The 18,560-nt window shown below is 32.8% G+C and overlaps 2 protein-coding genes across 2 annotated transcripts; one reads left to right on the plus strand and one right to left on the minus strand.

The window, feature by feature from the left end:
- Positions 1 to 1,787: 1,787 nt before the first annotated feature.
- On the minus strand, positions 1,788 to 4,243 carry LOC103500774 (protein IQ-domain 26-like). The gene is made up of 3 exons (XM_008464189.3): positions 3,424 to 4,243; positions 2,787 to 2,993; positions 1,788 to 2,704 (listed from the first exon to the last, which is right to left on the minus strand). Exons 1-3 carry the CDS (start codon positions 3,841 to 3,843, stop codon positions 2,039 to 2,041), a joined length of 1,293 nt encoding a protein of 430 aa, XP_008462411.1. The 5' UTR covers positions 3,844 to 4,243; the 3' UTR covers positions 1,788 to 2,038.
- Positions 4,244 to 8,576: 4,333 nt separating this feature from the next.
- On the plus strand, positions 8,577 to 13,919 carry LOC103500775 (nuclear poly(A) polymerase 4-like). Its single transcript, XM_008464190.3, has 12 exons — positions 8,577 to 9,213; positions 9,315 to 9,392; positions 9,794 to 9,901; positions 10,434 to 10,496; positions 10,590 to 10,751; positions 10,860 to 10,973; positions 11,079 to 11,141; positions 11,237 to 11,566; positions 11,706 to 11,870; positions 11,991 to 12,947; positions 13,046 to 13,122; positions 13,242 to 13,919. Exons 1-12 carry the CDS (start codon positions 9,064 to 9,066, stop codon positions 13,264 to 13,266), a joined length of 2,292 nt encoding a protein of 763 aa, XP_008462412.1. The 5' UTR covers positions 8,577 to 9,063; the 3' UTR covers positions 13,267 to 13,919.
- Positions 13,920 to 18,560: the final 4,641 nt, after the last annotated feature.

Below are 18,560 nucleotides of genomic sequence, written 5' to 3' on the forward strand. Positions count from 1 at the left end.
TGGGGAAACCATTAAAGTTATGGTTAAAACTTCATTAAAATGCTACAATATTAAATCCTTGTGTGGTTGTAATAAATCGTAGCCAAATAAAGCAAGTAGATATGTAGATGACCCACCTAAAATTTCCCACTCAAATATGCTCTACAAATCTATATATATATATACATATCATTCATATGGTCCAATTCCTATTGAACCTTAAATGCCAATATAAATTTTAATAGTTTCCATTTCAAATCACACCATTAGTAAAACTCATCCACCATTGACTTTTGCTACATAATCTCTCTCTCTTATGGTCATAATTTTTGTCTACCTTTAAGCTAGCTTTAAAAAGTTTTTTTTTAGAAAATGATCCATCTTACCAACCTAAATTGCTTACAAGAATAAGAATATTTTTAATTGTGTAATGAGATTTTAAGAATATATTGATATAAGTTGAAAAACATTTTTTTAAAAAAAGGGAAGTAGGAAATAGAAAAGTAATTTGTATAATTACATTAGAGAAAACATGAATATGAATATAAATAAATAAAAATTGAAGGAAAGAGTAGTATGGGCTGCTGCTAATGGATGGGCCTAATAGTTAATTAATAAATCACCATTCCGTACACCCAATTATAAGCCTAATACACTCATACACACATACAATTGAATGGGTTCTAATTATAATTATTATTATTGTCTTTATTAATTAATTAATTTTTAATTTTTAATTTTTTGTCCCCACTTTTCTTGAACTAATCACTTTTAACTCAGACCAAAGTGTGGATGATTTGTTTGTAATTCAAATTCACAAATAAATGAGAATCACCAAAATAAGAAAAAAAAGAAATTGTTTAGTGGTTGGCACATGCCCCCCCCCCCCCCATACTGTTTTTGAAAGTCTACCATCAACTCTCTCTCTCTCTCTCTCTCTCTCTCTCTATTCATATATATATATATATATATATAGAAATGAAAAGGGTTTCTTTTATTTAAAAGAAAAAAGAAAAAAAAAAGAATACAAAGGCCGAGGCCTAATCTTATATTAATGAATAATTATTATTAGATAATGAATTTGTGTTGTTATTGAGAGACCATGTTAGTGCTTTTCGAATTAAGTGCTTTTATGCATCTGTTATTTCGATAACTCAAAGCTATGACGTATGCAATGCAATCCCACCCCTCAATGCTACTTCGTTTTCTTTTTTTCTTGAACAAACCAATTCAATTCCAACCATTTGCTACACTTTTTTTTTTTTTTTTTTAAAAAAAAATATATATATATATTATTCATTTTAAAACAAGAGAATGCAAAAATTTGAAAGTATATAAAAGAAGAAATGCAATATATGAGAATTTAATGTTAGAATCAGAAGAGACATACCGGAAAATTCGGGGAAAATAGTTTATTTAAATGTTTGATTTTATAGCCGTTTGTTTCTTTCCAAACCTTTCTTTCATACCCCCTTTTGATTCCGATTCTTTTTCAAACTCACTTCTTTCAGGGTGTTTTTTGGTATTTCACCATACTCCATTTCTCACTTTTGAATTTTTGAATACTATCTATCTATCACATAACGAGGTTTGGAAGAACATTCATTTGACTCAACAAACAAAAAAAAAATATATATCTCTTTTTTCTTTTTAGGGGTTCAAATCTAATTGTTGTTGTCATTTATTTGCCAACGAAGTGTTCTTGAAGCAATTTCTATAAATCCAAACGACAACATCCCATTATTCTGTCTCTTTAATCCTTTAAGCTTGATTTCATTTCAAGCAAACAAAACATAGAACAATCAACATTGAAAGGGAAGTGTTAAAAATAAATTTTAATTACAAATTACAAGCTCCCTTTGTTGCTATATCTATCTCATTCATTTCTTGAGATTTAACAGTAAAATGTGGAAGCAGAGAGAGAGAGAGAGAGAGAAAAAAAAAACAAAGCTTTTTTTTTATAGAGACAGAGATTTCAACTTCTTGTTCTATGATTCTATCCCATTTCTTGCTTTAATTAAAACCTTAACAAACAAAAGAAAACAAACTAACATATCATTCAAAAACCATATGATGTTTCTTCTTCTTCTTCATCATCATCATCATCATCTTCTTCTTCTTCTTCTTCTTGCAGCATTTGGTTATTAGGTCTTTGCATTCTTACACTGCTTAAGCTGTTTCTTGCTGCCATTATTTCATTCAACGATAGCTTCTTCTTGGACCCTGGCTCTGGCCTTTGCTTTGGGGCACTTTGAGACCTCAGTTTTGCCTTGAAAGATTGTGTGTTTGCCATATAATTGGGGCAGTAGTTCATGTATGGCCGGTAGAAGCTGTCCCCACACACACTCTTCGACGGGGTGACTGGCACGTTGGCAGACACGAATGAGTTATTCGATAGCCGGGGCGTGCTGTGAGCTGTAGGGAACTTGCAATCCTCACCCATCAAGCACCATTCGAAGTCGCGAAGCACATTGTTGTTGTGGCAATCCACCACTCCACGAGGTCGATTTGAACATGGTATTGGTGATGTTTGGAAAGCTATATCATCTGCTCCGCATTCGGACAATGTTGAAATGTACCTACGAGACCTCGCTCGAGTTCTGTAAGTGTCAATTTCCACAATCTTCGGACTCTCGTCCAATGAATTCATACAGGTTTCGTAAGATGATGCTACAGACAACCTCTTACTATGGAATAATTCACTTCTTGTTTCATCAAACCGTTCCTGAAATTAAACAGAGTTTTTAACAAGACTACTCTCAACTGTTTGATAAACATTTCATCAGTTTTTGGATATGGAATCTTACGGAGGATTTTCGGGGTCGAATATCGGGGATAAACCTGTTCTCTTTGTTGAAAGAACGACGAGCTCGTTGAGTTCTAACAGCAGTTTGAGCTCTAAAAAGAGCTTGCATACTGTGAAGAGTAGCAGCAGCTCTTTTTCTTACGAGAAATCCTCTAACCACAGCCTGTAATTTAACAAGCCCTTTGAGAGCTCGTAATGCCTTTCTTGCCTGACCATAAAAACAAAACACATTTTCAAATTTGAAAAGGAAAAAAAACCCTTTTACAAATGGAGCCCATAAAAGTGTAAGGAAAGAGAAGGATCAGAAAAGCTTCTGGATTTAGTCAGCAAATCAATGTACTGTTTCATTGACAAACCAAAGAGATTTTTGCACTGTTTCATATTCACTTTTATGCTCTTCTTTTCTCAGCTTTCAAGGAGACAACACAGAGAATGTAAAAGATAAAAAAGAAAAAAAGTACCATGTTTTGTAATTTTCATGGAGTAAATATATTTGTAAAAGAAAAGAAAAGGTACAATTATTCCTCCGAAAAGAACTTTGTATTTGGTGATGAACAGCAATGTAAAAAAAAAAAAAAAAAAAAAAAAAGAGCAAAAGCAGAGGTAAAAATTGGAACTTTTTTATTTTTTTGACTTACCAAATAGCCCCTAAAAACTGTTTGAATCTTGACAGCAGCCCATCTATCTCTTCCGGTGATATAGAGAGAGGCTCTTCCTCTTCCTTGACTTGTGAGACGAACGACGGCCACCGCCGCTTGAGCAGCGGCGACGGCGGCATCTGCAGCTGCGGCAGTGGCTGCAGCTACAGCAATTGCGTGTTTGTTCTGTTCTTTGTCAGAATCAGAAATGTAAGAGGATCTGAACCAAGCAGTCTCAAGGGGAGGAGGCAGTGTTTGGACGGAATCTCTAGTGGACTTGGCAAAACTCCAGCGTTTCTTGTCCTTTCTGTTGTCGGCGGCGAGGGTTGTTGAATTGGAGTTTGAATTTGAATTTGGAGATGGGTCTTTGTCTTTCTTGATCCCCAATAAGCCCTTCAACCATCTGGTAGCTTTCCCCATTTCAGAAGAATAACGGATAAAATGGGGATGATCCTAGAGAGAGAGAGAGAGAGAGAGAAAAAAGGGTGAACTCAAAACGTAAGCATTATGTCAATGGGGGAGGGGGGGGGGGGGACTGAAAAGAAGAGGAAGGGGTTATATTGAGGGAGGAAGGAAAAGAGACGGAGTTGAAAGTGTCTATTTTTAGAATTTGGGGAACTAGAAATATAAAGGAGAGTGAAACTCCATTTCCAAAGATACTAATAGAATAAAATCCCAAGTAGTTATTTCCAAGAGAGAAAGAAGAAAGAGGAGATTTTTATTAAAGGAAAAAAAAAAAAAAAAAAAAAGGAAAAAAAAGAGGTGTAATTTAAGGAGAGAGACAGAGAGTGTAGAGATCTGTTATAAACATAACATGTTGCAGAATAAGAAAATAGTATGGATTGGCAAACACAAACCATCTCTAAAATACTCTCTCTCTCTCTTTTTTCTTCTCTTTCTTTTATTTTAAATAAAAACAAAAAACACAAACGTTGAGTGAGAGAATAAGGAACATAAAACGTGGCCTTTTCAGATTTTTCATATAATAAAACTCAATATTTACCTTTTCTTTTTTACCTTCCACTTCAACTTACATATAATAAAAATCTGTAGACACTATAAAGTTTTTGAATTTTAGTTGGATTAATGAATACATGTAGTAGTAGTACTAGTAGTACTAGTAGTAGTAGAGTAATAAGAAGAAATATTTTGGATTTCTTTTAATATATATATATATATATATGTATATCTGACAGCATCTCGTGAAAAAACTGCATTACAAGACAAAAAGACGTCATACAAAAACTTCAGAACCTAAGGAGGGAAAAATGGAAGAGAAAAGGAAGAAATTTTTGAAATCTTTAGGGTATTAAAAACAAATGATTCCCATACAATACAACAATCAAAAACAAAAAAGAAAAAAAAAAAAGGTTACTTACAGCTTTATAAAACAATATTTAACATTTAATTAACATAATCTTTTCTAAAAAATGAGGAATTCCTCAATCCTCATTCAATTAATTGTCAATGTTAGAACTAACTTAGAACATAACAAACAACAACCCCCCAATTCCAAACCCCCTTTCCTTTCTCTTTCTCTCTACTAAAAAGGCGTCTTCTAGAGCAACGTGTACTTCAAAAATTACAACTCCCACAAACTGACAAACCCGTGATTCTACTATCTATATATTTCAATCTTCAACCCAAAAAAAGAAAGAAAGAAAGAAAAAAAACACATTTTGATAAAATTTCAAAAACCACAAGAGAGAGAGAGAGAGGTTATGGTTTGAGGAAAGCGCAGATATTTGCTTCTTCTTTCACAATGAAGAAAAGAATCAATAGAAATAGAGATGAGATGGGTATGGTATCTGTGCAGAATGAATGTGAAGAGTTTTCAGAAGGAAGAAAGAAAAAATTCAAAAATAAAAATAAAAAAATATATATATATATTTATAATTGGAAAAGGATCTTTCCAAAAACAAATTATAATAAATGACTATAAAAAATGTACCCATTCAACTAAAGACGCTGTTTAAATAGAAAAAAGAATAAAAAGGGGATTGCCAGTTTTTTGGGATTTTAAATTCCCTTATTCATTCCCTCCCCCCTCCCCCTTTTTTCCTTTTAATTTTGTTGAATATATACATAACATATCCTTGGTTTGGTACTTTATATTAATTTACATTTTTAATTTGTGTTATATTCAAATTTTAGAGCCTTCTTCAAAAAGGAGTAGAGGGTAATTTACTCACTTGTTTGGCATATTGTGGTGATTGATTAATTTTGGGATGAGAAAATGAAAAGAAAATAAAAGAAAATAAAATAAAAGAAAAGGGGTAAAGTTGAGTGGCAAAACACACAGGCAGATTCTTATTTTCAAAATTTGAATGGATGAGATGAGAACCTACATTGATGGTGGAAAGCAACGTCTAAATTCTTTCACATATTAATTAATTAATTAATTAATAATGAATCTTTTTATTTTTTAAAATATATATTTATTTATTTGTTAGTTGTCAGAAATTAATAATGAGATATGATATATGGAGGAGATCTTGATTTTGATGTTTCCATTGTTATTCTAATTTCTACAAAAGTTGTGTTTTGTGTTCCATTACCATCCTCTACCTTCTCCTAAAAAGGAATATTATCATTCATAACTATATGTATGTTTTGCAATATAAATCATTCCCTTCTCTCTCTCAAAAACTGTGTTTTTGTTTTTCCATTCTTTTCATATATAATCATATTTTCATTTCTTTCTACATACCAAATCTATATGGAATGATTCATTTTTGGGAAGGTGTGTTTTTCGAGTATTTGCTTCTTTCTCACCCTTCCAAACACTATTAACTAATTAATGACCCAACACAAAAATAATTAATCATACCATCGTTCCACTTATCCTAATCAATCAAACATTCACACTCGATTGGAATTAATTGAATAAGTGCTATGAAAATGATTAAGATGAAAACACCCCGCCATCTAATCAAACCAACAAAGGACTACTTACATGTGGCATGAGAGAAACTTTGACCACCACATGCACTTAAAAATCTCTAATAATATGATCTATACTCACTTTTTAACTCGTAATTTTTAATTGTGGAAAAACTAAAATCTCTTTTACATAACAAACCAAGGTTACGTTATAACGATCTAAATGTATGTGTGATTAAATCTTCCCATCTTTGTTTTTTTTTTTTTTCTTTTCACTGTAACTGTTATTGGTGAAAGTTGGTGTGTGTAGAGATATTATAGAATTTGGTTGCAAAATATTTGGTAATTAATATGATAATTGGGTGGGGTTTACTAAATGCACGTCAACGTCAACAAAACAAAAGAGAAGAAAGAAGTGGTCACAAATTAATGTGTTTCATGAAAGTTTGTGCAGTGGAAGCTCTTAAGCCATGAATTGAATTTGTAGTAAAGTGTGTTCTGGGGTAGAAGATATCAATTTGGTTGGTATTAATAACTAGAAGTGAGTCTTTGGAGTACAAAACAACTTTTTCATTAGGAAGAGATTGAACCCTTGACTTATAGGTATGAATGATATTTTTTTATTTCCAAAAGTAAGGGATGAATGGAAAACACATTCTCATATGATAATTTAAAACTAAGATAGTAATTATGGAAAAGGATGTACAGAAAATGAAAAATGAAAAATGATTGGGCTGGGCCTTTTGAACAATCCCTCAAGAATAGAATTAGAAAAGGCCCATCTTGCTGAGAAAAGAAACATAAGCTGAGGCTGCCACACACACACCTCCTCTCTTTGTGGCTGGCCATATGGTTATTCATTATAAATCATATTTGGATGCTCTTCATTCAATTTTACTATTTTCTTTCTTTCTTTCTTTCTTTCTTTCTTTTTTTTCAGATTGTTCAACAACTATCTGCCTTTTGGATTTTGTGCTTTCAATTTTTCCTCTTACTATTTCTTTAAAAATACCAATCAGATAATATATCTCCAAAGTAAAAAACATAAACAAATACTCACACTGCCATAGTGTTACATTTTATTTTGGTTTCAAATTATTTAAATGTCATCCCTTGTAGGTATTTTGGTGAGAAAGTTCGTCTCAATATATTGGTTTTATTTTATATTTTTTTATTCTACTTAATGTCACTATTCTTCTTTGCTTTCGGATAAAGGGCAAAGAGATTTAAGATTTTTTTAAGAAAAAGGCAAAATTAGTTTTTTGATTTAGGTTTATTTGATTCAAGTATAGGATTGTCGTAAAAGATTTACAGAGTAAATTAATAAGATTTATTAGTCATTTGTCAATTTAATTAATATGACGAATATAGAGCTAATCATCAAAATATGAATGTCACACTTATTCTATTAAGAAGTTAACAAAGCCTAATAATCAAAATATAAAAGTCACATCCTTTGTATGTTAAAGAGAATGCAAATATAAAGGTAGGAACTAAAGTAAATTTGTAATTTGAGTGTAGATTATATTAGTTTGAGATGGAGATAACAAGAAGCACTGTTAAAAAAAGAAGAAAGGTTTGTAATAGTAGAAAATGTTGGAAATAGTAAACAGAGAAGGAATTTTGAAATAACATAGACAATTAAAGATTTTAAAATAATATTTAACATAACTAGGGATAGTTATTCACACCTGGAAACGGTGTTTATATGGATTGTTGTGAAGTTATATAACAAATATTTGGATAAAATATGTCAAAAAAGAAAAAAGAAGAGTAGATAAAGATGCTAATTTTTAATAAAGGTATTTAAAAATCTTGATAATAATCGGATGAAAATGGTAAAGAGCGGAACAAAATAGTGATAAAAAAAGGGTAGAAAGCTTGAAAGGTTAAAATAAAAAAAAAAAAAAAAGAAACAGTGAAAAGTAAATCAAATGTATGAAACTAAATTAGATATGTAATCCATAAAACATATAATAAAATAAGAAAAGAAATGAAAACCAGATTTATGGAAGTAATGTTTGTTGTGTTGTTATGAGAAAGGGATGAATTTGATTGGAAATAACCCAATTTCCTAAGTAAAGTACGTTATTTTTCCAATTAACCCCGAGAAAAGCGCCATATTTTGATAGTAACGGATAAGATTGCATTTTTTTTCTTCTTAATTTAATAAATATAAATTAATTCATTTATTTTCTTCCGATATTGACTAAAAAGAACGAAAACGAAGAAAAATATAAAAATATAAAAATATAAAAGGAGAAAAGGAAATTAGAAATTATCAAGTTTCCGCCGGTTCTCTCACCCACACCGCGCGCCGATCTCGAATCCCCATCCAACGATTTTCCCTCCCCTTTCTCTCTCCCTTCCTCCACCTGCAATCTCCTTTGGTATTCCTAATTCCAATTGGGTTTGGTTTTTCTTTTTCTTTTAAATTTTCATTTTACCAAATTTCCATATTTGCCTACTTTCTTTTCGAGTTTCTATTCGCGATCTGCATTTTTGGGGGATTTCGACTTCGGAACAAATCCGTCTAGGGCTTCAATCTATTACCTCTCTCTCTCTCTTGATTTCATCTTCTTTGATCGTCCTCGCTGTTATTTCATCTGGGTCTGATCTTTTGTGGGTTCGGGTTTCGGTTCGCTTTCGTTCCTGTTGAGCGATGTTTTCCTCATCAATTTCCGGTTTAGGGCATCTAGAATTCTAGATTGTTGTTCTTCAATTTTAGGCCTTTAGGGGGGGAAACTTCTTTTCTCTATGCGATTCGTGATGGGTAGCGCAGAGGGGCTGGGTAATTCACCGTTACCTGCTAATCAAGCGGTGCCGAAATGCTATGGTGTGACGAAGCCGATATCGATGGCGGGGCCTTGTGACACTGACGTGCAAAGAAACAAGGAGCTAGAAAAGGTTTTAATTGATAAATTTTGGTTACCTTTTAGTGCACGATTCGAAATTAGTATGGTTGATTTTTTTTTTTTTTTTTGTTTGTTTGGTTTGTGGTGTATTAGTTCCTGGTCGACGCTGGCTTGTACGAAAGCAAAGAGGAATCTGCCAAGAGAGAAGAGGTTCTTTCCCGGATAGGACAGGTGATGAACTATGTTCTGTTGAACACAATCTTCAGTTTCTTTTTCGTTTTATCAATGGTGAGGTACTACAGTTGCAATTAGGGGTGGAGCTTAGGTAGAGAAAGAGAGGTATTTTCACAACCACTATCAGAGACGGATGTTCGATGCTTAGGTTTATAATGTTGGATAAGTTTGGTGCCATGTTACATAGAGATGATGATGAATAATAGTTTAGTTTATCAGATGATATTTTCCCAAAAAGTATGTTGTTCATGTGATGATTTTGAAAATTAGAATTTCTATGGTTGTAAAGTTGTCAAGGCAGCTTCAAATTTCTGAGTGGTCGATATTTTATTAATTTGCTTCGTTAACTTTGTACTCCATCATCCTAACTGTTGCGTTTTTCTATTTTCCTTCTCTAGATTGTGAAAGACTGGGTAAAACAACTTACTCGCATTAAAGGTTATACAGATCAAATGGTGGAGGATGCAAATGCTGTGATCTTCACTTTTGGTTCCTATCGTCTAGGGGTAAGCATAGTTAGTGCTGTGATATTTCTTCCCCATGATGTATACAAACAGTCCGGTGCTTTTTGACGACCTTACATGAACTAGATATACCCTATAGGTTGTTCAAATTTTAAGGAATACTCCCGTGCTTGTTTCCATTACATTCGGGAATGTTTTGTGTTTCATAGATTGTACAACCGTATTCTTGAGTTCCAGGAATAAGCTGGTGCATTTGAGTTTTGACTATTTGGTCACTAGTGTATGCCTTAACCAGATAGCAACATTTAGGTTGGCATGAATTGTGTCCCACGTGGTGTTTTGTTAATTTATAGTTGTCCCTGTGGCCACATTCCTTTTCTTTTGGGGGTGTGGGGGTAAGAAACAATGTGTAAACAGAAAAGATAACTCTTCCCAAGGTTACGGATCCATTTTGATGTAATGAGTTTTTTTTTTTTTTTTTTTGCAAGAACAAAGTCTTAGTCACAGGAATATATTTTGTTGCATTCGTTTTGTACTTGTCAATCAGCCGTTGCATGCATTTGTAATGTTGTAGGTGCATGGACCTGGAGCTGATATAGACACGCTATGTGTTGGGCCATCTTATGTGAACAGGGAGGTGAGTGTTAGATTTGAGTAATTTTGTTCTCTTGCTTGAGATGTTTTATTTTTCTGGACCTGACCCTATATCTTTTTTTATTATTTTTTCCAGGAAGATTTCTTTTACATATTACATAATATTTTGGAAGAAATGGAAGAAGTGTCTGAGTTGCAGCCAGTTCCTGATGCTCACGTCCCAGTGATGAAATTCAAGTTTGATGGAATATCTATTGATCTACTTTATGCTAGTATATCTTGTCTGGTTGTGCCTGAAGTAAGTGACATTGGATTCTTGTTCATTATCGTGTGGCATAATGGATTCTTTATTTTAGCACCATGTTCATTTGAACTGCCCTTTTCTGTCATTAATGTTTACTTTCAGGATTTGGATATCTCTGACGTGTCTGTGCTATATAATGTTGATGAGCCTACTGTTCGGAGTCTTAATGGTTGTCGTGTTGCTGATCAAATTCTAAAACTTGTTCCGAATATTGAGGTGAGTGACTTTCTATTTCGCAGCTTTCTTTTTGTTAAATTCTTGCACCCTTTTTATTCCTGTCTGGAAACTGTAATCTCCGTTTGTTTTGTCCTGTGTTTGTAGAATTTTCGAACATCACTTAGATGCTTGAAGTTTTGGGCTAAAAGGCGTGGCGTTTATTCAAATGTGAGTTTACCTCTTATTTATGTGTGTATATGGCTGCTGATTAGTTGATACATTTGTGCCTGCTGTAATTCTCTACTCACCACATGCATGAACAGGTGACTGGGTTTCTTGGTGGTGTAAACTGGGCACTTCTTGTTGCTCGAGTTTGTCAGCTTTATCCGAATGCAGTTCCCAGTATGCTGCTGTCTCGATTTTTCAGAGTTTATACCCTTTGGCGTTGGCCAAACCCTGTTATGTTGTGTGCAATTGAGGAGGATGATCTTGGGTGTTCTGTATGGGATCCTCGTAAAAATCCTCGTGATAGAACTCATCATATGCCCATAATAACACCTGCATATCCATGCATGAATTCTAGCTACAATGTTTCTACAAGTACGCTCCGAGTTATGATGGAACAGTTCCAGTTTGGTAACAAAGTTTGTGAGGTATTACCTGTGCATGCATGAACTTTTTTACATGATTATTATTTAATAGAGGAGACTAAGAGTACACTAAGGCATCTCCTATTATTATATACTTGCGGCAGTATATCATTTATCTAACTATTTGTGGAAATTTCTTTAGGAAATTGAGCTGAACAAAGCGCAGTGGAGTTCTCTTTTTGAGCCATATTTGTTTTTTGAAAGCTACAAAAACTATTTGCAAGTTGATATAGTAGCAGCTGATGCAGACGACCTGCGCTCTTGGAAAGGATGGGTAGAATCTCGGCTTAGGCATTTGACATTGTTGGTAATTTTTCTTACATCTACTGTTTCTCAACTTGAAAGCATTTCTCTTCTTTAGTTGAATTAAAATTTCTGGTTCTAGAAATATCTTCCCTTTGCCCATGTTTTTTGTAATTCTCAACAGATTGAGAGGAAGACTGAAGGGAAGTTGCAGTGCCATCCTTATCCACACGAATATGTTGACACATCCAAGCCCTGTGCCCATTGTGCATTTTTCATGGGTCTGCAGAGGAAGCAGGGGGAGCTAATTCAAGAAGGCCAGCAGTTTGATATACGTTCTTCAGTTGATGAATTCAAGCATTATACAAGTTCATACATGTTCTGGAAACCGGGAATGGAGATCTTTGTTTCTCATGTCCGTAGAAGGCAGATCCCTCCTTTTGTCTTTCCAGAAGGTCATAGACGGTTTCGTGCTTCAAGGTTGTCAGCTTTGCAACGTTCTGATGGACCAAATCAAGAATATTTGCAAAATGGTAGGAGTGGCAGTAGTGAAAGAGACCTTAAGAGAAAAACCGATCCCTCTCGAATTGAAGGGGAGCAGAATTCTCCCCAAAAACGGCAATCTATTAGTCCTAGAAGGCAGGATTCAGTTTCATCCAATATCAGCAACTTTTCAAATACTGCTTCTTCTGAGCGTCTGGAAGCTGATATTGAAGCTAAAACTATTGTTGAGAAGAACAGTCTGTGTCGGACTATCACTCGGAAAAATGAAGAGTTGGCTTTTGGTGGCTCTAGTATTGGTAGTTGTTCTTCAATGAAAGACTCTAATAGTGTAGAGAGTGATAAAGGGTCTACTGTAGAGATAATTGATCCAGACAAAGTTCCTTTTAACGAAATTGATCACAGATGTGCGTCTAATTCCAGTGTGATCACGTCCTTAACAAGTGAAAGTAGTTCCTGCGAGAATGTTGGGTTTGCATTAGCAGCAGGTAGTTGTGAAGGCAATGCTGGGAGCATAGAAGGAAGTGCTGATGAAAGTAATAATCCTGGAACATCTGTTGTTGATTCGTGTGAGGCAGATTCTGAACTTCAGTTGGATAATAGGTGTATAAATGGGGATAGCATGCATATGGAGACAGAGGTGGGTTTTCATTCCTTTTGTTGGTTATATTTGGTTTGATTTATAGTCCTCTCTGTTACCTTACATTTTTTCATTTTATTCTGGTTTGACATGTGAAGCCAAATGCTGTGCTTGAGATGGCATTAAATCCTGGAGGTGGGGTTAAGTCTACAACTATCCAGAACCCAGTGATAAGGCATGCTTCTTTTTAAAGAAAGATTCAATGCTACTTCTGAGCTTTGCATTTTTTTTTTTTTTTTTTTGTCTTTATACTGCTCTTCCTGGTTTTTTGTGTGTTTTTCATATTTTTACCAGGCTGAGTATGGCCTCAACAGCGTAAGAGAAAGCTAAGCAAGAGCATTATAATATGATGATCTATACACCACCGTGAATACAATCCGTATTGGCCAAAGAAGAAAAAGAAATAAAAGAAAGGAAGCCTGTCCATTCGGGGTAAGTGTTCTTTGAATTGCTGGCCTTGGCGTGTCATTATTTTTTTCTTTTTGTCTAAGTGCCCACATTCTTTATACCTACAAATGCACCATCTAAAAAAAATTATTATGCACAAAGTAAAAAGTTCTTTGTGTACTGATAATACTTGCTTGCACTTACAATGACTTCAACAAAAAACCGTTCTTCAAGAGCTTTTTGAGCCTCAAAAAGGCTCCCTTGGCTTGTTGGGATTTTCTCTAATATGCATTGCTTTGGCTGCTGAGTTGAGTGCTACCTCGTCGTCGTCTTCATCATATCCCCACCTCCATAGTCATTGTAATATATTCATCGATCCTCTGGTTAATTATATTCTGAGGGGAGGGGAAGTGTTTTGTATTTCTGCCTTTTTCTTTGTTTTTTTAATCTCTTGAAAAAGTATCGGGATTGAAATGGGGACTAAGTTCTTAGATTTATGGACAAAGTACTACTTGGCTTGGTGTTTCTCAACCATTGAATGTAATCTACCAACTATTTGTGTTAATACAGACAACTATTGTGTTAGTACAGATCCAACTTCTTTCTCTCTCTCTCTCCTTTTCTTTTGTGTTATTGTTTTCATTCAATGAGCTTGACCCAATCCTAAGAAATTTGATGTCTAAAAATATATTGAATTTACTTTATTATCAATGAATAAAAGTATATGCATGGTATAAGATGTGTATCTGTCCAACGTCCTTGAATATGATTGAAAAGCAGCGTTGGGGCACATAGCAACTTGCTTCAAAATATCTGTTTTTGTGATCATTTACTTGTGAATTCTCATCGGCTAAAATTTGAATTTATATTCCGTCTGAGGTAATTTGGGTTAATTTGGAGAGGTTTGAGTGGGTTGAAGAATAATAAGTTGAGTTGGGAATTAAATCAGATATTATAGCCTATTTTGAATTATTATATTCGATTATACAAATATATTAATTAATTAAAAAAAGAAAGGAAAAAAAGAAAAAGAAAAACTAAAGCAAACGAACTTGGTGAATCAAAAATAAAAAGAAGAAGGAAAAATGATAATGAGAAAAAAGAAAGAGTTTAGTGTGAGTAATTGTAATGTGGAAATGATGATTTGTTGGAAAAATTGGGAGTTTGATTACTTAACAGTTACAGCCCAACCAAAGTGTAGTGTGTGGTGGTAGTGTGAAAGCTAATATCCCTGGGAAATACCGAAAGCGATTGAGGCTTCAAATACTAATGAATATTTGACCCAAACACTTTTATCCTTTGAAATCCAAACATACTTATTTTTTATTCTTTAGAAATTTAAATAACCTTTTTTTTATTTTTTTATTTTTTCATCTTCCAAAGAGGAAAAAAAAAAAAAAAAACCCTTGAAGTGGAAGTGCTCCAAATTCCTCACCCCTCTTCGTTGTTTCAGTAAGTTAGTCCACATAGCAATGAGTTTCCAATTGATTTTTTGGTCAGCATCACCTTTCATTACCCACTATCCAGACAACGGAATATTTTTCTATTCTGTTTTTTATTAACCAAACTATTTTTTTTTTCTTTTTTATTCTCTACCAAAAAAAAAAAAAAAAAAAAGTTCTTTCTTTTTCGGGGGTTCAATGGTTTTCATTTAACCTTTTTTAAATTACAAATTCTCTCTCTCTAACTTTCTAAGTTGGGTCTAATTATATAAAATTTCTGTCTAATAAATTTTCAAACTTTAAAAATTATTGTCTCTAAATTCTTGACAATTAATTTCATTTTATGTTACAATATTCTAAATTTTCAGTTTTATGGAAAAAACCTAAAAAAGAACGACTAAATTTGTAAGTTAACTATTGGATTTGTTACGAATCATTTTTTTTCTCTGGATTACTAGATGTCAAGTGAGGTTGATACTAAGCTTACATGACACTGTTTTAATAAGACAAATGATTGTCTAATTTCATCTTCCAATATTTGTAAAACGGTTCCTATGGAAATTTAGACAGAATTGACAAATACTAAAGTATGTTAAAAAGCAAAACTCTCCAATTTTACATAAACACTCCAAGATACATGTAAAACATATCATGAGTAGTATATCTGCATAAATACATTTCCAATTAAATTCACTATAGCTCAAATAAATTGTCATGAATTAGCCTAGCTAGTGGACAATGAGAATCATGAGTTTAATAAAACAAATTAGAGAGAAATGAATTCCAATCACTGTATGCTTAAACAAGTTGTTGTATCATGGATCAAGTAGTTAGATATTTGGATCTCCCGTTAATAATACTTTTTCAACTTTGAGAAGAAAAAATTATTAAAAATTAATAATTTAAATTGAGCTATATTCGTTTTGGTAGAAAAAAGATAACGTAAATTACAATATAAGAAAATTTAGATATAGATCAATAATAAACGATATTGGTAATATAAGTTTACCAACAATAAAATCTCCCTTATATTTGTATTATTATATAGGTTACGATTTTTTTTTAATAAAAATACACATTGAACATAGTAAGATCACACCAAAAACCATGATAGTATAGATGGGTCATAATTAATATGAAAAGATTTCTGGTTTTTCCAAAGTGTCACACCAATGGCTGTTTCCATGGCATAAATAAATGCCTATAATTAATTTTCTCAAAGTGCCAATGCCAAACACTTTTATATATTGCTATTGCCAAACCCATCACCCCATCAACATTCTTCTTCTTCTTGATCTTCTTCTTCTTCTTCTTCTTCTTCTTCTTCTTCTTCTTCTTCTTCTTCTTCTTCTTCTCTTCACCAAATTATATACCCTTTTTTCCATTATTTGATAATCATCACCTTCAAATTTCCAACTTTGGTTTCTTTTTCCTTCTTTTATTGTGAATTAGCCAATTAAAATGAAGATCTCAGTCAAATTCCCATTTTGCAACTTCCACTAATTTCACTATATAATTCTTGGCATCAAGAGCCACTTTTCTTATCAGCACCACAGTATGTAATCTTCTTCAATTATCTCAGCTCTACAAGGACAAATTATAAAGCTTCTTCCTTTTCTTCATCTTCTTCTTCTTCTTCTTCCCATTCTGAGGGATTTTTATTTCTTCTCAAAATGGGTGTTTTAATTTCTCTGTTTAAAGCTCAATTCTGTGTGTATGTGTTTGGCAAAAAAGCCTAATTAGAATTTGGCTGATTTGTGAAACAACATGTAGACAAAGGATTTATCATTATGGTCAGGCACACAGGGCAAAGCCAGGCACTTAAAACGCTGCGTTTCAGTCAAAAGAAAAGAAAAGAAAAGAAAAGGTGAAGTTTGTTTTACAAATTAATTAGTTATTTAACTGATCAAAATATATTATGATCAAATGAGGATTAGACAATTCCTATAGTTTGTTTCTCTTTCTGTGCTTTGTGTTGTCATTTAATATCCAAAAATTGTAGAAGCTTTTATGAGTCATTATAAGTCTATAAACAGCTTATAAACAAAAGCTTACACCATATTTTATATATATTACGGCCTGTAGTACTGAGATTCTAAAGTCTAGAGCTACCTAGATTCTGTTTTTCTTTTCTTTTCTTTTCTTTTCTTTTTGGGTATTATTGTAATGTTATTGGGTGTGTGATTCAGTTGAAACACAGCTGCATCACCAGTGTAATCTTTTTTTTTTTTCTTTCTTTTTTTAACTTTATATGATCAATTCAGTAACTTTATACGTCTATATCTTAGTATCTTCGTCTTTATTTTGCATCTGTTCATCAAACCATCAAGGCAAATACTACATTTTTTTTCCTTCCATTGTGTTTGAGAAATGATTCTATTCCACTTCTCCCAGTTCTACCATTTGAATGTTTCCATTTTTAATTCCGGTTCCCACCATTAATTTTTTACTTCATATATGAACAATAATCTAAGATATCAGTAGCAATATCTTTTAAGAACAGATCGACAAGTATCTGTGCTTTTTTGTTATCAACTTATATTTATATAAAATTTATTAACTAAAAACAAAAAAGTAGCACTTTATATATCTATCTGGGAACATTTTAACAAAACAGTTGTAAAATAAAATATGTGGTGTTTGAGATCAAATGATTCTATATATATTTGCCTCCTGTTAAATTGCTTTATATATATTTGAGTACTAGACGAAGTATAATGTTACAAGACTATAAAACTCTTAAACTAAGACATGCATCCTTTTAGATTACATGACAGCTGAAATTAGGATTAGCTATTGTCTGATATACACGAGTAAAATAAAGTAGTATTTATTCATGAAACTTGACATATATTAAATCAAGTTCCCTTCCATAGAATCATATCAAAGAATTGAAAAGAGATAACAGAATCTTCATCGAACAGTACGGAACAGCTAGAGGAGAGAGTGGTGGTGGGAGCAAAAATACACGTCCTTCAAACCCACTTACGAGTTCAAGAATAGAAGAGCTTTTTTTAATGTTGTGCATACAATTCCAATCAGAACCAATTCTTCACTTCTGTTTCATCAAACAAAGTTTTCATCTTTTGATTTCTTAAACAATTTCTTCCACACAAAATTTAATGTTAGTCCAATGGTAACATAAAATATAATTTCAATTCAAGTATATATAACTTAGTAGACAAGGTACTGACCACTATCTTAAAAGTTAAAAGGTTCGATTTTTCGATCTCAATTATCGATAAAAAAACCAATACATGGTAACTAGAGAAATGAAGTGTTTGGAGAAGTAGACTTTTTGCACCCTCAAGAGGCCATAAGCATTTATGGCAAAATCATTAAAGAAATTTTATGGACATAGAGTGGGTATCAAACCATAAAAATAAAGCTAAAAAAAATAATTTTCTTTTACTATTGAATTTGACAAAAAGTTGTGAAATGCGTGCGCGTTAAAAAGATCCTTTGTCCTAACTACTATAAACATGTTATCTCGGCAATGAAAATAAGAGATATGATGACACTCGTTCTTGCCTTTATTTATCTTCCTCTAACTTATAATCATATTTTATCTGTTAAAGTGTCTATTTTTTTCCATAATGACAACCGATTAAACACTATGTTCGACTTTTGTTGTGGAATTTAACCTAACAATTAAATCCCTTACGACATGATATGTCTTACACACTATCAAAACATCATGGACATGAATCCTTTTAAAAACAATTGTTTCATATACAGTTGACATGTAATTCAAGGCATTTAAAAGAAACTTTACTTTACTCGG

Source organism: Cucumis melo, chromosome 1, assembly GCF_025177605.1.
Source record: "Cucumis melo cultivar AY chromosome 1, USDA_Cmelo_AY_1.0, whole genome shotgun sequence".
NCBI lineage: Eukaryota > Viridiplantae > Streptophyta > Magnoliopsida > Cucurbitales > Cucurbitaceae > Cucumis > Cucumis melo.

What these genes read in the sequence shown, in the direction of transcription:
- LOC103500774 (XM_008464189.3), bottom strand. Translation starts at nt 3,843, where the DNA reads ATGGGGAAAGCTACCAGATGGTTGAAGGGCTTATTGGGGATCAAGAAA. An exon ending in CAGTTTTTAGGGGCTATTTG is followed by an intron (nt 2,994 to 3,423) that starts GTAAGTCAAAAA and finishes TTTTATGGTCAG; the next exon opens with GCAAGAAAGGCATTACGAGC. An exon ending in TTCGACCCCGAAAATCCTCC is followed by an intron (nt 2,705 to 2,786) that starts GTAAGATTCCAT and finishes GTTTAATTTCAG; the next exon opens with GAACGGTTTGATGAAACAAG.
- LOC103500775 (XM_008464190.3), top strand. Translation starts at nt 9,064, where the DNA reads ATGCGATTCGTGATGGGTAGCGCAGAGGGGCTGGGTAATTCACCGTTA. An exon ending in CTTGTCTGGTTGTGCCTGAA is followed by an intron (nt 10,752 to 10,859) that starts GTAAGTGACATT and finishes GTTTACTTTCAG; the next exon opens with GATTTGGATATCTCTGACGT. An exon ending in AACTTGTTCCGAATATTGAG is followed by an intron (nt 10,974 to 11,078) that starts GTGAGTGACTTT and finishes CTGTGTTTGTAG; the next exon opens with AATTTTCGAACATCACTTAG.